This window comes from Thamnophis elegans, chromosome Z, assembly GCF_009769535.1.
Source record: "Thamnophis elegans isolate rThaEle1 chromosome Z, rThaEle1.pri, whole genome shotgun sequence".
Lineage (NCBI taxonomy): Eukaryota > Metazoa > Chordata > Lepidosauria > Squamata > Colubridae > Thamnophis > Thamnophis elegans.
In genome coordinates, this window is record NC_045558.1 from 106059386 (window position 1) to 106078975 (window position 19590).

A 19590-nucleotide genomic window follows, 5' to 3' on the forward strand; every position below is an offset into this window, starting at 1 on the left:
GGCCAACTCTATAAAGCTACAAATTCTGAAGCTGACTTGTTTCAATAAAGCATAATAATGATTAACTTGTATTTAAGAATCAAATGACAAAGTACTAAGTGGTATTAATCTGAAATGCAAGTAGAAATTACCAAAATTTTCTTTGCATTCAAGCTCAAGGAAAGAGTGTTGAAGCTCATTTTTTATAATCCTAAACCGTGATCTATGACCGTTGACATGATTGTTACATCTGATGCAATGGTATATGCAATACGAATGAAGGCAAATACAGGATAATGTTGCAGGATCCAATCGTGGTCAGTCACTGGGACCAGCAGTTTTTTTTCCTTCTGAGCTTTTGAACTTATACTGGAGTCCATCTTCAGGGAACTTCTCTCTAGCAAAGTGTGTACTTCAAGCTGTTCTGTATGTAATATTTATATGGTCCCTGTTGTATGTTTAGGTGTTGAGTGGGGTGTTGATGCTGGCTATTAAAGTCCTTGGTTGTTGTTTGCTTCGGTTCCACCACAAAACTGCGTTCGACTAAAGGGCGCTCGACGAAACCACGTAGCTGACGTCATCACAGGGCGACAACAGCGCGGAGACAGAAGCACGCTGTAAACGCTAAACCTAAAATTAACCCCTAAACCTAAACCTAACCCCCCTAAACCAAATCCTAAACCTAACCCTAAACCTAACCCTTAACCTAACCCTAAACCTAATCCTAACCCTTAACCTAACCCTAAACCTAACCCTTATCCTAACCCTTAACCTAACCCTAAACCTAACCCTAAACCTAACCCTAACCCTAACCCTAAACCTAACCCTTACCTTAACTTGAATCGGCTTCCTTTCAAAGCGTTATTTAAAGCGCCCTTCTTTCTCCGCGCTCGCTGTTGTCTTCCTGTTGATGACGTCAGCGATGCGGTTTAATCGGGCGCACTTTAGTCGAGCGCGGTTTTGTCGTGCCACGGTTTGCTTCTGCTGCCAAGCTCTTGCCCCCTAAGTATTTGATAAGCAAGTGGTAAATCAGCACTCCTGTTCAACAGAATATTCAACAGGATATTGAAGAGAATTTGGATAGTGACCATTGGCATATATATGCCTATAAATATTACTTTTTGCTCAGCAAATATATGGAATAGAGAAAAAGCTTTAAATTTGATATTTGAAATCTGATATTTGAAACAATGATGATGTTACCTATCTTGATAATAAAGCATCTGTCAGAAAACTACCAAACTCAAGAATACTAAAATCCCCACCAAACTTTAAATGTTTAGACATTTAAAATTTAAGAAGCTGAAAGAGTTACTGTACAGTTCATACATCTGACCATGATTATGTTCATTATGATTTACTATTGAAACCATGACTTAGAATGATTTGTCTACAGTAACTTTCCATCTTCTCTCATGATTCAGCTTTATAAGCTCATAATTTAACACTGTTGTGCAACACACTTAGGGTCACAGATCAGCTATAACCACTTTATCTTTGTCCATTTAGACATTATGTAAAATCATAGTTAGGACAATAGATGCTTTGTAAGCCCAGTTCAGTACAGGATTTCCAATTATGATTAACAAATAACCATTAACCAAATTTGTATTCAAACCTCACATCCATATTTCATTTATTATTTCGGTTAAATTATGTCTGAGGAAAATATCTACATTTTAGAATAGATATATTTTGTAAAATAAGAAAATGATGCTTTTTGGACCAAAGATATTCACTATACCTAAATTCAGTGTTTCCAATCTGGTACCTGTCAAATGTGCTCTACTGAACGGAGGTTCTGAAAATTGTACTTTAGTAGACCCAGAGAGGAGTAGGCTAGAGATGACTAGTTTTACCTACCCTAAATCAAGAGGATAGTTACTAGTGTGACACAGAGTCAAAAGTGCAACATCAGATAGCTTGAAAATCGCAATATAGTACTTTAAAGAAAAAATTCCCAAACTTGGCCATTTGTAAATTGTAGACTTCAAATTCCAGAATTCCCCAGCTAGCATGGCCATTACTGAGAATTCTGGACATTGAAGTATGCATATATAAAGAGTATCCTTTGGGGAAAACTCCACTTTATAGATTACTATGCTTATAGGCTAAGATCGCCATTTCTTCAAGTTTATAAAGGATTGCCCTCCATTTGAAAACCTGCATTCTCTAATGGAGTCTCCAATTTAAAAGTAAAAAAAAGGAGAAAAACGAAGAGCGTAAAGATGTCTAATAACAGGATCTTTGGTTACTCCCTTCCTTTTAATACAAGGTATGTTACATTTCCTTTAGTGTGTCATACTTATACAAATTTTGGAACAGTGCTCCATCCAAGATCAGGTCAACACCAATGTTACTATAGCTCAGGGAGATCATGCAGAGAGTTCACTCACCGAAGGGAACATTTATTGTTAGTAATGTTTGCTTTGGTGTGTCAGTAGCTAGACGTCAATCATTTGAGGAATTTAATTAGTTTATTTTTCTTTTAATGCTTTCTGTTTTACTGTAAACTGCTCAGAGTCTTTTTGAAATGGAGTAGCAAGTACACTACATAAATAAATAAATAAATAAATAAATAAATAAATAAATAAATAAATAAATAAATAAATAAATAAATAAATAAATAAATAAATAAATGTTTTGCGGGGGCATGCCCTCTTTTTATGCATGACCTGTTAAAAGCGCGAACGTCATAAGCGCGCCGACAACACCGCGGCGCTAAAACCGCGATTTTAAAAGCGCACCGACAACAGCGCGCCGACAGAAGCGCGATTTCCTTTAAGGTAAGATTTACAGTTAGGTTTAGGGTTAGGTTTAGGGTTAGGGTTAGGGTTAGGTTTAGGGTTAGGTTTAGGGTTAGGTTTAGGGTTAGGTTGAGGGTTAGGTTGAGGGTTAGGTTGAGGGTTACGTTACAGCGCGCTTCTGTCGGCGTGCTTCTGTCGGCGTGCTTCTGTCGGCGTGCTTTTGTCGGCGCGCTTTAGGGCTAATTAGATGCTCATTCGTCGCATGGTTTTGTCACCGCGCTTTAGACACCGCGGTTTAGTCAGGCGCGCTTTTGTTGTGCGCGCATTTGTGGTGGAACCCTTTTTATGACATTATGACATTATGACAAGTGGCCACCCTAAGCCCATCCAGTTCCCCATACTCAGCTGTTTTTATGTCGTCTTCGAAGACTTCCCGAGCTTCTTCATAGCTGCAAACTTCTTCTATGCATTCACGCTCCAAGTTGTCACGCACAATCAGCTCAAAATCCCAGTGGTTATAAAGAATCTTACGGCTCAAGAATTTCTTTGCAGACGTGGCATCCAAGAACACTGGGAACAGGAACCAACAGACATTACCCTGACATTCAGAGCAGGCACGAAGTTCTGTGAACAATATCTCTTAGTTCTCAACGAAAGCGTATAAGATCTAGAGCAATGCTCCTGGACCTGGACAACTTTCAGATGTATAGGCTTCAAAAGTCAGAACTCCCTGCTGGCAGGGCAATGGCTGAGAATTCTAGGAGTTGAAGTCCAAGCATCTGGAAGCTGACCAGGTTGCAAACATTGTTCTACAGCAGTATTGAAGATGCACTTCATCTCCCAGAATTCCTCAATTCTCCCAGAAATCTGGGAGTTGAAATCCATAAATCTTCAAGCTGCCAAGGTTGACAAACATTATACTATATTGTTATGCTGCAGAACTAGATGCCTGTTAAATAAAGGAAGCAAAAAAACCCCAAGAACTACTATATGCCATCTAGCAGTCTTGACTTATGACAGAAAGACTTTATTTCCATCCAATTTCCTTTACTTTTACTTTAACATGAGTAGAAGTAAAGAAATGCAGAATTTCAGAAGGACCAGCTATACCAGGGGTGTCAAACTGTGGGCCAAATGTGTCACATGTTGGCCATGCCAATTCTCGGTTTAGCAAAGGGAGGGGGGAGAGTTATGATATATCACGTGACAATGTGACACCACGAGTTTGGCATCCCTGAGCTATACTGCTAAGACACTATAACAATGGGTAAACTTTGTTTTGCCAGAAGTTACATTTCTTCAAGGAAATGCTTCTTTTTTTTTAGCAACCAAGTGCCACAGTGAGAAGTGACATTTATGTTACTTTTTATTCCCAACAGGATTTACAGAATATTTTTGAGCTATTAAATTTAAATGAAGCTTAGGCATCACTTTTGCAGTTTTCCTGAAGAAAAAAAATGACAGGAAACCACACCAGAGATTTTCACTGGAGTGCCAACAAAATTTGGCTGCATAATTTTATTCGGGGAGGAGGGAGCAGAGGTCATCCAACAAAGTGGACTGGAAATCACATGAGCCCTGCAGACAATCTACCCCTGTTTTTGAGGCAACATCTGTTGTGGGATCAGCAGCAGCTGTTTTACCCTTTCTCCTACTCTCCAGCCATTTTACTCTGCTGGAAAACAGTTCCACCAGCCCATCTCACAATCCTGAAATCTGGAGAACACCACTCTCCTACCAATAGTACTGAAGTTTGGTTACATTGTTGGAAGAGAACAATCTTGTACAAGAAAGAAGGGAGGATGGGTTGGTGCCAGTTTGACTTTGGTACAAGCAGCAGTTCTAAATAAAATAAATTTGTGGTAACGCCATTCATATGTAATCAGACTGGAGATTTGGGGGAGTTTGGGAGAGAACTTGTGGTGACTATTCTGCCTATAAGATTCTATTCCTTCCTCTATTATCAGATCTTTCCAGATGATCCCATCATAAACACTATGAATAAGTCTTCGTAATTTACCCAGTCACAATCCCAAGCCTTCCCTTTAAGAAAGAGCGTCAAACCACTCAAAAGCTTATTATTTGCTCTTTGTGGGAAGGCATGGCGTCCCCCCCCTCACTCTGCATTCCCTGCCACATATGGAATGTGGTTCTGCAGGACTTTGAGAAGCACTAATTGTTGGTTATTTGGGAAGTAGATGGATCATTAGCATTGTGAGGAGAAGTGCAGACAGCTTATACTGTGGCAGTTATTGAGTGCAATGTCTTGCTGGTTTTAGCTACATTACATGTTTAAAGCAGAAGAGGCCAGATGATATAGAAAGTGGAGCAAAGATTAGCGAACTTTTTTTCTGTGAGAAACAACAGATTAACCTATGATAGTAGATTGTTGCTGTTAGTTGCAAAGTTGTGTCCAACTCATTGCAACCCCATGGACAACATTCTTCCAGGCCTTCCTGTCCTCTAGTATCTTCCAGAGTCCATTTAAGCTCACGCCTAATGCTTCGGTGACTCCATCCAGCCACGTCATTCTCTATCATCCCTTTCTTCTTTGCCCTCAATCATTCCCAGCATTAGGCGCTTCTCCAGTGAGACCTTCCTTCTCATTAAGTGGCCAAAGTATTCGACTTTCATCTTCAGGAACTGGCTTTCTAAAGAGCAGTCAGGGTTGATCTCCTCTAGGACTGACCAGTTTGATCACCTTGCAATCCAAGGGACTTGCAGGAGTCTTCTCCAACACCATAGTTGAAAAGCCTCATGAGAATAGATACCTCTATATAGGCAATCTTTGTTTAGCAACTATGACCAGCAACACAACAGTTAAGTGAAGCAGCGCTGAATAAAACTGTGACTGTGCTTACAATCTTACTTCAACTTTCCTTTGTTTCACAGATTTGCAAAGATTCTAAATGTGAAGATTGTTGGTAAAGTTACTTTTTCTACCACCATTGTTACTGCAAGCAATCACTAAACAAGGCAATCACAAAATGAGGACAAGTACAGGCGATCCTTGTTTAATATTCATTCATTCAGTGACAGTTTGAGATTGCAACAGTGCTGAGTGGTAGTTACCACCATTCTTCTCGAAGTTATGGCTGTCACAGCACCTCAGTGGTCTTGTGATCATGATTTGTGACATTCTCTGCTGGTAGGAAGTCAGAAGTTGCAGTCATGTGAGGTTCTTGCTTAACAACTTTTATCATATTCACTTAACTTCAACAATTAGAATTGCTGGAACTACCCATTGCTAAATGGCAGAATCACATGATGTCATGCTTTATGACTGCAATACTTATTGATGGAAATTCTGGCCCGAATTACCTCATTAAGGGAGGATTTTTTTTAATGTAATAATTATGCATTATTACATAAAACAAAACAGTGAGTTTGAGAGGTAGGACAAGTCAAATAGCAGATTGAAAAGTGGTGCCTTCCTGATCCATGGTCTGCCCACTTCATTATGCCAAAAAGCCCTGCTTCATAAAGATGTTTAAACAAATTCTCCAGAAAGATTGTCAGACTGATGCCCAGGGATGAAATTGCCACAGTTTCCCTGTTGTGGCTCTGAAGTCCAATCAGAATGGCATATATGTAGCAATTGGGAAGAAAATAGCTTAAAGCATGTGTCTTGCCCCAGATAGAAGATGCATGGGAAAATGTGAGATGAGATGGTTTTCAAATGGTCTTCCCAGGTCAGGCAACCTTGGGTTGCTATGACAGGCAGGTCGAAGATGTAAAAGATGGGTGTAAAAATGAAGATGTAAAAATGAAGAAATTCATCTTCTTTCTACCCCTCTTCCTCCCTTCCCTAGTTTTCTAACTTCCTCCCCTTTTTGCCAACCTATTGCAGATAAGAGCAACCTACTTTCGTTAAAACCCTGAATCAATCTCTTAAGAGATTAGAAATTAGGACCGAACCCATAACTCCATATGCCAGGTTTCAAGGGCTGCAGGCAATATTAGTTTGCAGATTGCACACCCTTCTCTTTAGAATACTGAACCAGGAATATTGGGCAACTTTGGGCAACTAAAGAAATCATCATTGGGCAACTTGAATGATGATCTCTTTAGTTAAATGACTTTACAGGATTGCTATTTTGCTTCAACATTCAGGAACACCAGTTTTCCTCCCTCCCCCCTTCCTTTTCTATTATAATCTTTAATACAATTATTTTTTAAAAAAAGAAAGAGAACCCATATCTAAAGGTCTTTTTATAAAATTGGTTTAGTGAAGGCTTCTTTAGAGGACATTCCTTCTACCATTCATGGCCCCTGTTTTTCAGGAGCATTTGCATCTAGGAAAATGGATGTTGGGTTATATTACCTGGGAATACTTGGAAGTTAAAATAGAAAACTGACTGAGCTTTTGTTTATTTGTTGCAGTGTTACATAATCTGAATTATATTAAAAGAGACTGGAGGAGATTAGCTAGCATTTCTGTAGTCCGGATGTGAATTTCAGGGGAAAAGGTGCTTTGAGATGTCCACCCTATAAAACACCTTTGTCTTTTTCTAGCACTGTATGGCCACCTTCTATAGCTATCACACAATCCTGGGAAAAGAGACATTTGGATTCTGTAAGTAGGAGTTACTTGAATGTCCCCATGGCTTCAAAAAACAAAACAGAACAAAACATTTTGTCTCTGAGTCTAAAATATTGTTCTTGTACTCTATTGCCTAGTCTTAACATCTTCTAATACTCCATATGCAGAGCATGCAAGCATACTTCTCCATAAATCTGCCACTAAATTTGGATAACAACCCCCCTATTCCCAGTTTCTTTTACCTTCTTCAATTTGTTCCTGGTCAAGTTGTCTATGGAGGGAGGCAGCAAAACTAGGGACTAGAATTTTGAACAGGAAAAGAAGACATAAAAAGCTCCGCATGGTAGATCCTGGGGAGAAAACAGGAGATAGTCGCCAAAGGACTAAATTAAAAGGCTGCTAAAATATAGCACTCCCCACTAATATGTACACACTGATAAAAAGCCTCCCAGCCCTCAGTTTAGCTGGAATGGAGGGGTAAATGTAACCTTTGGCCTAATCAATAAAGTGGTCAGGGCAAGGAACAGTTCAGATCTGAGTCAAAAGCAAAATCATCCCTATAACACTGAAGAGTTGGCAAAGTTTTGGGCCTGGAAATATCAGTTAGATGATCTGTTAGTTTTTCTCAACCTCAGCAACTTTTAAGATGTCTAAACTTCACATCCCAGAATCCTGCTGTCCAGAGGCACACAATGTAAGTTGCTGAAGCAGAGAAATTCTTTGGGGTGTTAAAATAAAGGCAATCACTAGGTGGAAGCAAATAATTTTCTGTCTATTGATTTGCTGCTTTCGTGTAGTCCAGTGTTTTTCAACCACTGTGCCGCGGCACACTAGTGTGCCGTGACATAGTGTAAGGTGTGCCGTGGGAAAATTACTTTATATATAGTCAATATAGGCACAGAGTTAAATTTTTTTAACATTTTCTAATGGTGGTGTGCCTCATGATTTTTTTCATGAAAAAAGTGTGCCTTTGCACAAAAAAGGTTGAAAAACACTGGTGTAGTCAACACTTCTTTGCAACACAGTTCATGATTCCTGCAAAGCCCCTATTTCCATGAAGGTGAACTTATGGCACGTGTGCCACAGATGGCACACAGAACCATATCAGTAAACACATAAGCTCAGCTCCGGCACATGTGCATGCCAGACAGCTACTGTGGGCCCACCAGAAGTCAGGAAACAGGCTGTTTTCGGCCTCTGATGGCTCTCCAGAGGGGGTGGAGAAGGCCGTTTTTACTCTCCCCAGGCTCCTAGAAAGGCTCTGGAGCCTGGGGAGGGTGAAAAACGGGTCCACCGTGCCATCACGTGCCAAAAGAACATTGGGGGGGGGTGTCGCACACATATGCCTCCGGTTGCACATGTATGTGTGGGGAGGGCACATAGAATTATGGGTGTGGGCATGCACATGCACAACCCCCTGTTCCCTCCGCTTTTGGCACGCGATGGCAAAAAGGTTAGCCATCCCTGCCCTATTTACTGAAAGGCAAATGGGAGATTTCCCTCTGGTCTGCTTTCAACCATCCCAGATTTACAACTAAGTTGGTAAATAGACCTACAACTATTCAATTAGCAACCATTCAAAGTTACAAAAGCATTGAAAAAAGTGACTTCCAACTGAGCCTCACACTTACGACCATTTTCAGCATCCCCATGATCATGTGATCAAAATTTGGGCACATGGCAAAAAGCTTGCATTTATGGTTACAGCATCGTGGGATCACCCGATTGCAACCAGCTTCCACGCTGGTTTCTGACAAGCCAAGTCAATGGGGGACGCCAGCTCTACTGAACAACTACACAAATCGCCTAATAGCTGCAGTGATTTCCTTAACAAACCTAGCACAAAGCTCATTAAATCAGGTGCAATTTACTTAACAGCTACCTTGGCAATTGAAATTCTCGTCCCAATTGTCCTACGTTGAGGACTACCTGTAATTAGTTCCTGCCCCCATTTTTCAAGGGAACAAAAGAATTGTGGTTACTAGTCCTTTGTTTTTCAGAGCCTTGGAGCTCTGTGTGGGACCTGAAGGAATGCTTTAAAAAAAACAGATTGTGTCAATTAACAATGCTGCAGACAGAAAGGAGTTTGAGTTGAACAAGTCTCAATTTCACCTTTTAAAAATTAAATCCATCTTTTAAAAAAAAAATAAGGGCAAGGGACCTGATGAAAAGAAAAACTAATTGGATGTTTATATGCCTTTTTAAACTCCTATTTAAACTCCTATACTCCTACATGAAGCTCATGTAGCATGCCCTTGTTCCTATTATGCATGAATCTGACTAAAACAATATTTTCCTGCTTGCTACCTTAGTGACTGGGGTGAGGAAAGCAGGATCACCTCCCCTATCCTTCCAACTGGAGGAACAATTGATGCCTAACAAGGGAGCAAGTATTGTGTTATTTTTTTTAAATTTGCTAATATTCCATAAAGAGAACAGGATGAAAAGATGATTAAAAAGCATTTCAAGGGTCCACAACCAGATAATTAGCAGTAGTCTCACTTTGTTTGTGTGCTTATCTTTCATTTAAAACAAAACAAAAAAAAAAACATTTCCGTAGAGCTGCAATGTATTGCAATTTCTCAGGTACTGGTAGCTATTTTTCTAAAAGAAATTTGATTGGCTTAGCATTATCATCTGGTAATTGTATGAAAGCATATTCAAAAGCTAATAACTTAGTTATAGTTTTAGGCTGGGATAATTTTTAGCATGCAGAGATGTGGATAAATAATCTTATTAAGAATTCTGATCCTAATAAAATTCAGTACAAAAGTAATAAAAATAAAAGATAAATGTTACAAGGAAAAAGAAAAAGGGAGAAGAAAAAAAAGAATCAGTGTAAATATACAAAAATATTGTCAGCCTCTGCTTCGCTACTTGCTTTCTGCTGCCATTGAAACGTGGAGCGGGAGGCATGGTATTTGGGAGGGGAAGTTTTCAGTACAGGAGTGATTGTAAAAAGGGAGTTGTTCTCACCATCTACTGCGCATGCTGCAGATAGTGGATTTGCCTGCTAAGGCCAACTGTCTGGTGTACCAACCTGATTATGCTTTTTGAAGATGACACCCACATGACACCTGAGGGATGTGCTGATTGGACTATGGGATGGGGTTACAAGTGGGAGGGAATTGGGTCACATATTGATATCTATGATTACCCGCGCTTTTGCCTCAGATCTTGCTTTGCTTAGCTGCTATCTACTCATGACCAGTAAAAGTACTCTTAATTCTGCAAAATGAAGTTGAGTGGTTTCTTTCTTGGTTACTGAGGGAGGCTGCCTTGATATTAAGCAAGGTCTGAGGCAAAAGCGCACGTAATCATAATGACAAATATTCTGACAAATATGATGAAGAATGAGGAAAGAACTACATAAGGAAGTGACTTACAACTTTTGTCACAAGTACGGTATACACAAATGTAGTAATTCTTTACCCGCTCTAAGGTTACAAACAATTATTCCATATTGCATGTCTTATCTATAGGCAAATCCATGAAATCCAATTTATTTTATAGATCCAATGAAGAATCCTTTTCTAAGACATTCTCTTGACCTTCCGGTATCTTCTTTTGATACAATCTCTATCTTGTCAAATAAAATTTGTTCAATGTTTGTAATTTCTATAATTTATCCACAGACGCAGACATCAGTATAGACATTGTTGATATTGTGCATACTAATTTCTCCATTCTTGAAATGTCTTCTTCAATATTTTCAGTGCTGTGAAGTGCTATGGCATTTCACATTTTATAGGTTTCCATTTTTTTCTCCATTATCTAAATAGTTTCCTGGAGTATCCAATTTTTAAATCATAAAATTATTTATCTCTGCTATATTTTCCAAAAACCAAAACAGATCTATTTCCCACAAGAAAATGTTTGTTCTTTCTACATTATTTCAAATATTGTAAAAGTTTCGATATTCCAAATTCCACTACATTCTTAGTCCATTTATAATTTTCTAAGATCATAACGTTTTTGGTTTTTTACTATTTCAGATTTTTTAACTTCTTAAGATCATGAATATTTTTTTTCTTTCATACAGGATGACTCACCAGGCATTTTGAAACTTGTTCCAAAGGTGTCTAACTGCTTAGAAGTACTGAAGTTAAGTAGCAATTTCTGAAAGTGATTAGAAAGTGAGGATTGTGAACGTAATGCCCTTTAAAAGACTCCACTGTGGTTGTGAGCAACATGGTTAATCCTGTCTGATACTCTAACTCATAGAAAATCACTATTCTATGGGTTTATATGAAGAGAAACTGTCAGGAGCACATGTAAGCAATCTCCCAACCTCTCCTTATCACTTGAGGTTCCCTAGAAAGTTTTGAATATACAGAGATGAATGCATAATTAAATATCTATTGAGATTCTGAGTCATCCAGGTCATGGAGACTGTCATGGCTGAAGAAGCTTCTTGGATGAGAAGGGAAATGTCTTCAAAGAAAACCAGAAAGTCCAACTGCCTCTTGAAAAAACACAACTATGACCTGGATTACTCAGAATCTCCATAGACACAGAGATTAATCCTTTCACTAGGCCTTTTCAGGCAACTGAAGCAAGGATTCAGCTAATGGTACCACTAGGGCAGTGGGTTAAAAAAGAGTCAAGATGACAGTGGTAAACATGCAATTGAAGTTCTACTACTTTTTGCCACTTTCACCATCCTTTCCTCCACTTAGTATTCTCCAGAACTAGTTTCCAGAACCAGAAACTGCAAGTTAAAGAAGACTCAAAGGGAGAGGACAGAAGCTGCAAAATGGAAAAAAATGAGGATGTAAAAGTTTCTCATTGCTTCCATATTTCGAAACATTTTGAGCAAGTTAAAAAAAAAACTAATGTAAACGTGTTCATGTTATTGTTAAGAACAGAGTTATAATACAGATTTGAGAAAAAATGCACTTGTTGAAATTTCCTTCTGTATCCAATCAAAATAGGAGCAGCAGAATCATGTTGTAATGACAGCCACACAAAGAGCTTGATTCTTGCCGAAGCCAACTCCTTCCCAGAAATATTTTACTATTATTTATTAACAAGTGTGTGTTCAGAAGACCACATGAGAGCTAAAATGCTTGAAGCTTGACTTTTGCATTCCTTGGGAATCAAGTTAAGCTAAGGACTTTATGGATAGAGTATGAAGTGGTAATAAAGCTTGTGTGAGATTGGCTTATCAACTTGTATAGATTTAATTGCTACATTTGTAAACCTGGATGGATAGTTTCAGTAAGCCATGTTGAACCATTATGGCTAAAAAAGTGGTGCCCAGCAGGTTTAGAGCTTTGGGAGACAAGGAAATACCCCCCACCCCCACCCCCACCCCCTAATCACTATTAGCACCTTCCAAAAAGGTCACTGTGTTTGCATACTTAATTGCTTGTTAACTACTTTTCAGCTATTAGGAACCTTTGAACTGACCCGTTTTACAGCATCAAGTGAAGTTTTATCAAATGCAGGAAATCAGGAGTCCAGGCAGTTCAAATGAATATATAGGTTTATTGTATGATAAAGCTAAGTAGAAGAATCTGACTACAGGGAATTTAGTGGAAATTAGTCAGTGGAAATTAATTTAGTGGAATTTAGTCAGTGCAATTTAAGTTGGGCTGGACTTAGATTGCTTGTGAGGGATTTGAGACTGACAACACATTTGATTTCTCTCTCAGGCTCAACATCATCTCCTACAGGTTTTCTTCAATCTTTAGCAAAAGAAAATTTAAATACAAGTTTAAGAACTTATTATTTTTTCCTTTTGGAATAAACCAATAAAGGGTAATTATAACTTTGGTTTTACAAAGTTATAAATAGACTTAAGGGTCCAAATGGATTTGAAATAAGATTTTTATTCTAATTAATCAGAATATTATAAGAATTAGACTTAATTATAAGAAAGTTTTCTGTGGAAAAATCTTTTGTTTTGAATTTTCTTTTTAAAAACATGATAGAATGAGACTTTGAAAGTTGGACAGTGGAGAAAATCAAGAGGAACGAAAAATTACAATTAAAGTAGAAGATCACTTAAATTTAATTTATTAATACAGAATGGAGCAAAATATCTTTTACAATGGACATACTGAAGGATATTTCTGGACAATTGATCCAAGTTAATTTTAAGAATATCATCTCTATAGATAAGACTGCATTTAAAAGATGTTATGAAAGTGGAACAGGTTTTACTTAGGGCAAGATTGAGATTGAGTTAAAACTAGATTTAAAAGGAATTTACAAATAACAAATCAAACATGACCTGAATAGTTTTTCTACAATGGATTTACAAAGGAGACTTGTTAAAACTTTGAGGAATGTTGGGAGAAGAAACAAAGAAAAAATGAAATCAAGTTCTAGAACATTATTTAAGAGATTGAAGATCAAGATTATTAAAAGTGAAAAGAAGGAAAATAAAGTTAATTCTTGATCAAGGCTAAAATAAATATGTTATTGTCTCTGGTAACCATTGTAGAAGAAATGCCATCTGGGTTTAGTTCCAAGTGCGGGGAAAAACACTGGATTCATGGAAGTTGCTTCCATGATGGTGGACAGGACCACATGGTTTGAGGTCCTGGGGAAAAAGGGGGTCACATGCCTTGAAGATCTTGAAGAAAAAAGGAAGAGATGCTCAGAGAACCTGAGTTTTATACCCTCTCTTGGGCCCCATCTTAGAGTTTCCAGTCCCTATCCAAGAAATGTATCCCATTGGCTGTCAGACTCCCAGAGGGACGGGGTGGTGGTGGTGTCTTAGCTAACTTTGTGGGCTGTCTGTGTCCCAGGCTTGGGTGATGCAATCTCCCTGATGCCATGTGGTGTGATCTGTTGCTAGATGGGTAGAGTGCTAATCATATCATGTCTGATGGCCATTGTCTTAATCCCATCACCCTGGAGCTGGAGGGGTGTTGGGGGAGGGAGATGCAGAAAGCTGCTTTGTCTTTAAAACATGTTTCTCCTTTTCTCAACCAGGGAAATATAATATTCTGCCTTTTTAATATTTCATAGGATATTTCATTTTTCTAGTAGAGGGGCGGGTGCTAACTTCCTTCACCATTACTAGATTTTTGCTAACTAGGATTGAACAATGAGGAGATTTGTTACAGATAAGAGTTGGGGTATGGGAAGAAGGGATCATTTGTTCTATTTTAAGAGAAAGTGATAAGTTACTAACATTGCTTCAGGGTGGGTTCTGGCAGTCACTGCTTCTGGTTCGCTCGTGGATGTGTCCCACACGTGCTTTCCACATGCATGCGCAGAGCAATAAAATTGTTCTGCACATGTGCAGAAGCAAAAAACAAGATGGTGGTGTCTGAAGAATTGGTTCAGGGGCATAGCAAGCCTGTGTTGCTGCTGGTTGCAACGACCCAGGCCGCCAAACCACTACCAATTCAGCCGAACTGGTCCCACTGTATTGCTTATACTTGTCATGATGAAGGGCTGAGCCCTTCTTTTCCAGTATTTCTAAGCCCAGTATTTATTTTTTTAAAACTATGTTCTTATTGTTTCTTTTATATTCTATTTTTTCTTTTCTATGCTTTCTTCCCCCCCCCCTTTTTAGTTTGTATTCAGTATCTTTTTAATTGTATTTTTAAATAAACTTATTATAATCTCCTGCTAAGTCTTAAGGAGAAAGTGTGTTTTTTGCACAACCAAAGAGGCTTCGGTATTATATTCCCTAGACTTAGATTCATTTAATCCTAAATTCCTCATGTTCTATTCTTGGAGATTCCTTGTATACGTTCCTGAAGTTTTCTTGGGAGGTTCTCAGAAGTGGCTGCCATTGACTCCTTTCCAGGGCTAAAAAAGTGTGACTGGCCCAAGATCACTCAGCTAGCTTTGTGCTTAAAACATAATTAGAACTCATAGTCTCCCAGTTTCTAGCCTGTATGCCTTAATCACTACAATAAGTGGCTCTCTCGTGAATTCTTAAATAAGGATAATTAGCAGAACAAATTGCCTTGTTTGGGAGTCTATGAAAAAAAGTCCTGTTAGTTGAAATTGAACCAGGATGTTCTTTAGCCTCTTGGAATTTACCTCGCTTATTTATAAAGGAAGTTAATAATTTGCCATTTTTTCCATGCATGGTTACATACATGACTGTTCCAATGAAATTGGAACCTCTCCTACACTGTCTTCTGATTATCGAGCTCTGCATGATCTGAGTCAATAGAATTATCTGCAATACCATGATGATAATGCAGTAATTTTTTAAGCTGCGTATTTCCTTATGACAGCCATTGGAACTGTAGTGTTGCCCTGATATAATTCTGACTAATGTGTACAGGATAGCAGTCTAAAAAATAATCACAGTGAGATTAAACCTGAAGAACACCTGACATTTTTGCTGCTTACATTGTTCCCAAAGAGATAGCCTCCTCCCATATAAAAAACTAAATATGAGGATACACAGCCTTCCAGATGCAATACAATACAATAGCAGAGTTGGAAGGGCCTTGGAGGTCTTCTAGTCCAACCCCCTGCCTAGGCAGGAAACCCTATACCATTTCAGACAAATGGCTATCCAACATCTTCTTAAAGACTTCCAATGTTGGGCATTCACAACTTCTTGAGGCAAGCTCTTCCACTGATTAATTGTTCTAACTATCAGGAAATTTCTCCTCGGTTCTAAGTTGCTTCTCTCCTTGATTAGTTTCCACCCATTGCTTCTTGTTCTACCCTGTTATTGTTGCATTATAATCTCCAGAATTCCTCATGATACATTACACTCTCCTAGATATTTTTTGTTTTTTGCTAAAAGAGCTTAAAATAAAGGTTCCTCCGCACATGCTTGCTAGCCATTTCCGGCTCTAGGGGGCGGTTCTCATCTCCGTTTCAAAGCTGAAGAGCCAGCGCTGTCTGAAGACGTCTCCGTGGTCATGTGGCCGGCATGACTAAATGCCAAAGGCGCATGGAACACTGTTATCTTCCTACCAAAGGTAGTCCCTATTTTTCTACTTGCATTTTAAATGCTTTCGAACTGCTAGGTTGGCAGAAGTTGGGACAAGTAACGGGAACTCGTTCTGTTACGTGGTGCTAGGGATTCAAACTTGTCTGTGCTGTCATATTGTTTTAGATCTGGCATGTGCTGATAATTCAACCATTTTTCAGTGCGCACACATAAAAACTCCTCCAAAGCTTGCCACCGAATAGTAAATTACATATGACAAATGTTAAACCATTAAATGTTATTTATTTAGAAATTTGTACTTATGTGATCGTAACTTCCTTTACTAAGCAAGTCCATTGTTAAGTGAGTTATATCCAATTTGACAAACTTTTTTGTCCCTGTGGTTAAATGAATTGCTCCATTTGTTAAGTGAATCATGTGATCATTAAGGAAACCCAATTTCCCCAATTGGCTTTGCTTGCTGGAAGCCAGGTGGGGACGCTGCAAATGGCATTTACATGACCCCAGGGTGCTGCTGTAAATCTATGCATTTATTTATGCCCTGCCTTTATTATTTTTATGAATAACCCAAGGTGGCCAACATATCTAATATTCCTTTCTCCTCTCATTTTCCTCACAACAACAACAACCCTGTGAGGTGAGTTGGGCTGAGAGAGAGTGACTGGGCCAAGGTCACCTAGATGGCTTTCAGGGCCAATGCCAAGCATCCAAATTTTGATTATGTGACCGTGGCAATGCTGGAATGGTTGTAAGTCACTTTTTTCAATCGTTAACTTCGAATGGTCAATAAATGAATGATGGTAAGTTGGATACTACCTGTAGGCTACCCTGTGCGATAATGGGCTTGTGTGTCTTTCAAGAATCACTAACTTCAATTTGAAATACACTATATTGTTGGTGGCATCATTATTATTCCTGGAAAAGCATAACAGGGACAAACAAACCTCAATTATAGAAAGATGTATTACTTAGAACAGCACATATATTGTGATGTCATTAATTATCCCAAGATCCTTGAGGAAAATTCAATAGTCTAATAGTCAAAACTAGCAAAATCGGTAATAACTATCTGGTATACAAAGAATAGTAAATTAAAACATTTTTATTTTTTGCCTTGGCCTTCCACCTTTCTGAAATCTGGCAAAGTTGCAAACCGTTGCTATAAATCTTACAAAACTTCTATCAGTTTTGTTTTCACTGTGATAACCAGTGCTATCACTAGATCCAGCAACGCTTCCCTGGTACCTATCAAATTCCATTTTCATTTTATTTAACATTCTTCAGTATATTAAACAGGAAATTATAATACTGCAAAGCATTTGTTTTAAGCACCATTTTTCTCCAAATATATATAGGTCTTACATAGACTATAGAAAAAGAATTGAAAAATTGAAATGTTAGCTTTGGTTAGAACAGCATCCACCTGCAAGAAAGGAAAGGCAACAATAGGCTTAAGGAGTAAGAGAGCATTCTCAGAAGTTGGTGGGGGTGATGTAGAGAAGTGTTTTTCAACATTGGCAACAACTTTAAAATGTGTTTAAAATGCAATTGGCTGGGGAATTCTGGGAATTGAAGTCCACATAATATATTTAAAAATTGTCAAGTTTGAAAACAGTGATGTGCAGCAACCTTAACATGCCCACAATGGCAAAAATTGAATGGAAGTGGTTATATCATGTTCTCAAAATTCCCATTCAATGTGGTCACCCAGAGCCCAAAAAGATCAAGGACTCTTCCCTTAAGATACGAAAACTATCACCTTCAGATAACTTTGTAACCTTGTAATTAATACTTTAACAACTAAGGTATATTAATAGAATTTGGAAAGAAAGTGTGATGTATTTGAAGAAGGAACAGTAGGTAGACGTAAGATAGAGACCATTGGCTCAACAGATACGGTGAAATGAATATGCCTACGTGATAAATAAGTACACATTCAAATAAAGCTGGGAATTTCCTGCAATAAAAATAGCTCCAACACAAGAATGAAATGAAACTGATACTGATTTCCTGCTTCTTGATCATTAATCAGCCTGGATAAAAGACAGAGGGGGAAGGACTGTGACTCTGGAGAAAGACATGGTTACTTTACAATTTTCCACCAGAAGTTATTTGGGTTCTCATGCATATTCTAAATCATATGTTGCCCTTCAAATTCAGTTTTCCACACAGGTCCAACTGCTTTCCATTTTCATGAACTATAAAATAGTTAATGGACTTGAAAACTGTTCCTAATAAATTAGTTACAGTCCAGTGAGTTATTCATTCTTTTGATAAGGTGAAATCTCTCTCTCTCTCCCTCCCTCCTTCCCTCCCTCCCTCTCTCTCCCTCTCTCTCTCTCTCTCTTACACACACACACACTTAAATGGTTGCCTAAAAAGCAACAGGACTTACCTATGAAGTGTGGAAGGGGATGAAAATATGAATAGTTGTGATTCCTGTTACTAGAACATTTTAAAATATTAAGTTGACTGGATCTTGATACAAATGTTGTTTTGTTGCATAAAACTTCACCAAGTGTTTAGCTGTCTGGTTGGAACTAAACCAGCTGCAGCTAAAAAAGAAAGTATAAAAGAATAAAAATTCTTTCCCTGCTATAAATTCTAGAGCAGAACCTGTTTGATCTAATGAACCCCTTTTCCTGGTCTAAATGATACTACACCCTAAAAGGAAAAAAAAAGGACTGTTATTTTAGACAGGAATCTCAGCAGTGGCAGTCGCAAATAGGATCCTCAATGCACAATTACAAATCGCTCCATTATACCCAGGATGTGCTCAAATTACCCTCCTAATAATTACCCCCAGTTTAAAAACCACTTTTCTGGAGAAAGCCAGATCCAAACAGACAAGGAAGAAAAAGGAAGTCACACATAGTTTTGGAAAACAAACTGTTAAAAGGAAAAGCTAGGACATTTTCCCCCCCATAGCTGTCCATGTGTTCAAGTAGCTGCCCAACTCACCTGTATGGAACGAGTGGAAAACAGTATCTTGGCAGAAGCACTCGGCTCTTCTTGAATTCCACTTGCTTGTCCCCGTTAGAAAGTCAGATCTGAACTGTCTGAAGGCAAGCTTTGCTTTAGTGAGTGATAGGGGGATAAATGCATCCTCATCTATGGCAGCAGGCCAGAGAGGAAAGGTTGAAATAAGAGCAAGCGTCTTCTGAGTGGAGTCAGGCGCTACCAAAAGTTCAGATCTGAAGGTGGGTGTGACTAAAAACATCACATGGAGGAGGGGAACTAGGTAATGGAGGAAAGGGAACTCCCACTGCAGCCAGCAGCATTCCTGGGTGTGCCTCTTCTATGTAAATGTCCAGTAGTCAATTTCACTGAACATATTGCTTCACTCAGTCCACAGAGAACTCCTGGGTGCTCTGATGCATTTCTTCTTTCTGGTATTACACAAGACTCCTAGGATTTTTGAAACAAGATTTTAGAAA

General features: G+C 38.6%; 1 protein-coding gene across 5 annotated transcripts in view; it reads right to left on the reverse strand.

Annotated features, from left to right (window-relative positions):
• Positions 1 to 19388, reverse strand: part of PRRG2 (proline rich and Gla domain 2) — a 32747-nt gene extending 13359 nt beyond the window's left edge. For 3 of the 5 annotated variants that reach the window (XR_004257022.1, XM_032238157.1, XM_032238158.1), the window contains exons 1-3: positions 19115 to 19388; positions 7512 to 7619; positions 3133 to 3296 (exon numbers count right to left, since the gene is read on the reverse strand). Coding sequence is in view for 4 of the 5 variants with exons in the window: in XM_032238157.1 (XP_032094048.1) it covers positions 3133 to 3296; positions 7512 to 7619; positions 19115 to 19373 (531 nt within the window). In the remaining variant the exon portion in view is untranslated. Of the gene's footprint in view, positions 1 to 3132; positions 3297 to 7511; positions 7620 to 18548; positions 18709 to 19114 lie in introns of all 5 variants that reach the window. The other 2 variants (XM_032238161.1, XM_032238159.1) reach the window with 2 other exon arrangements.
• Between the last annotated feature and the right edge of the window lie 202 nt (positions 19389 to 19590).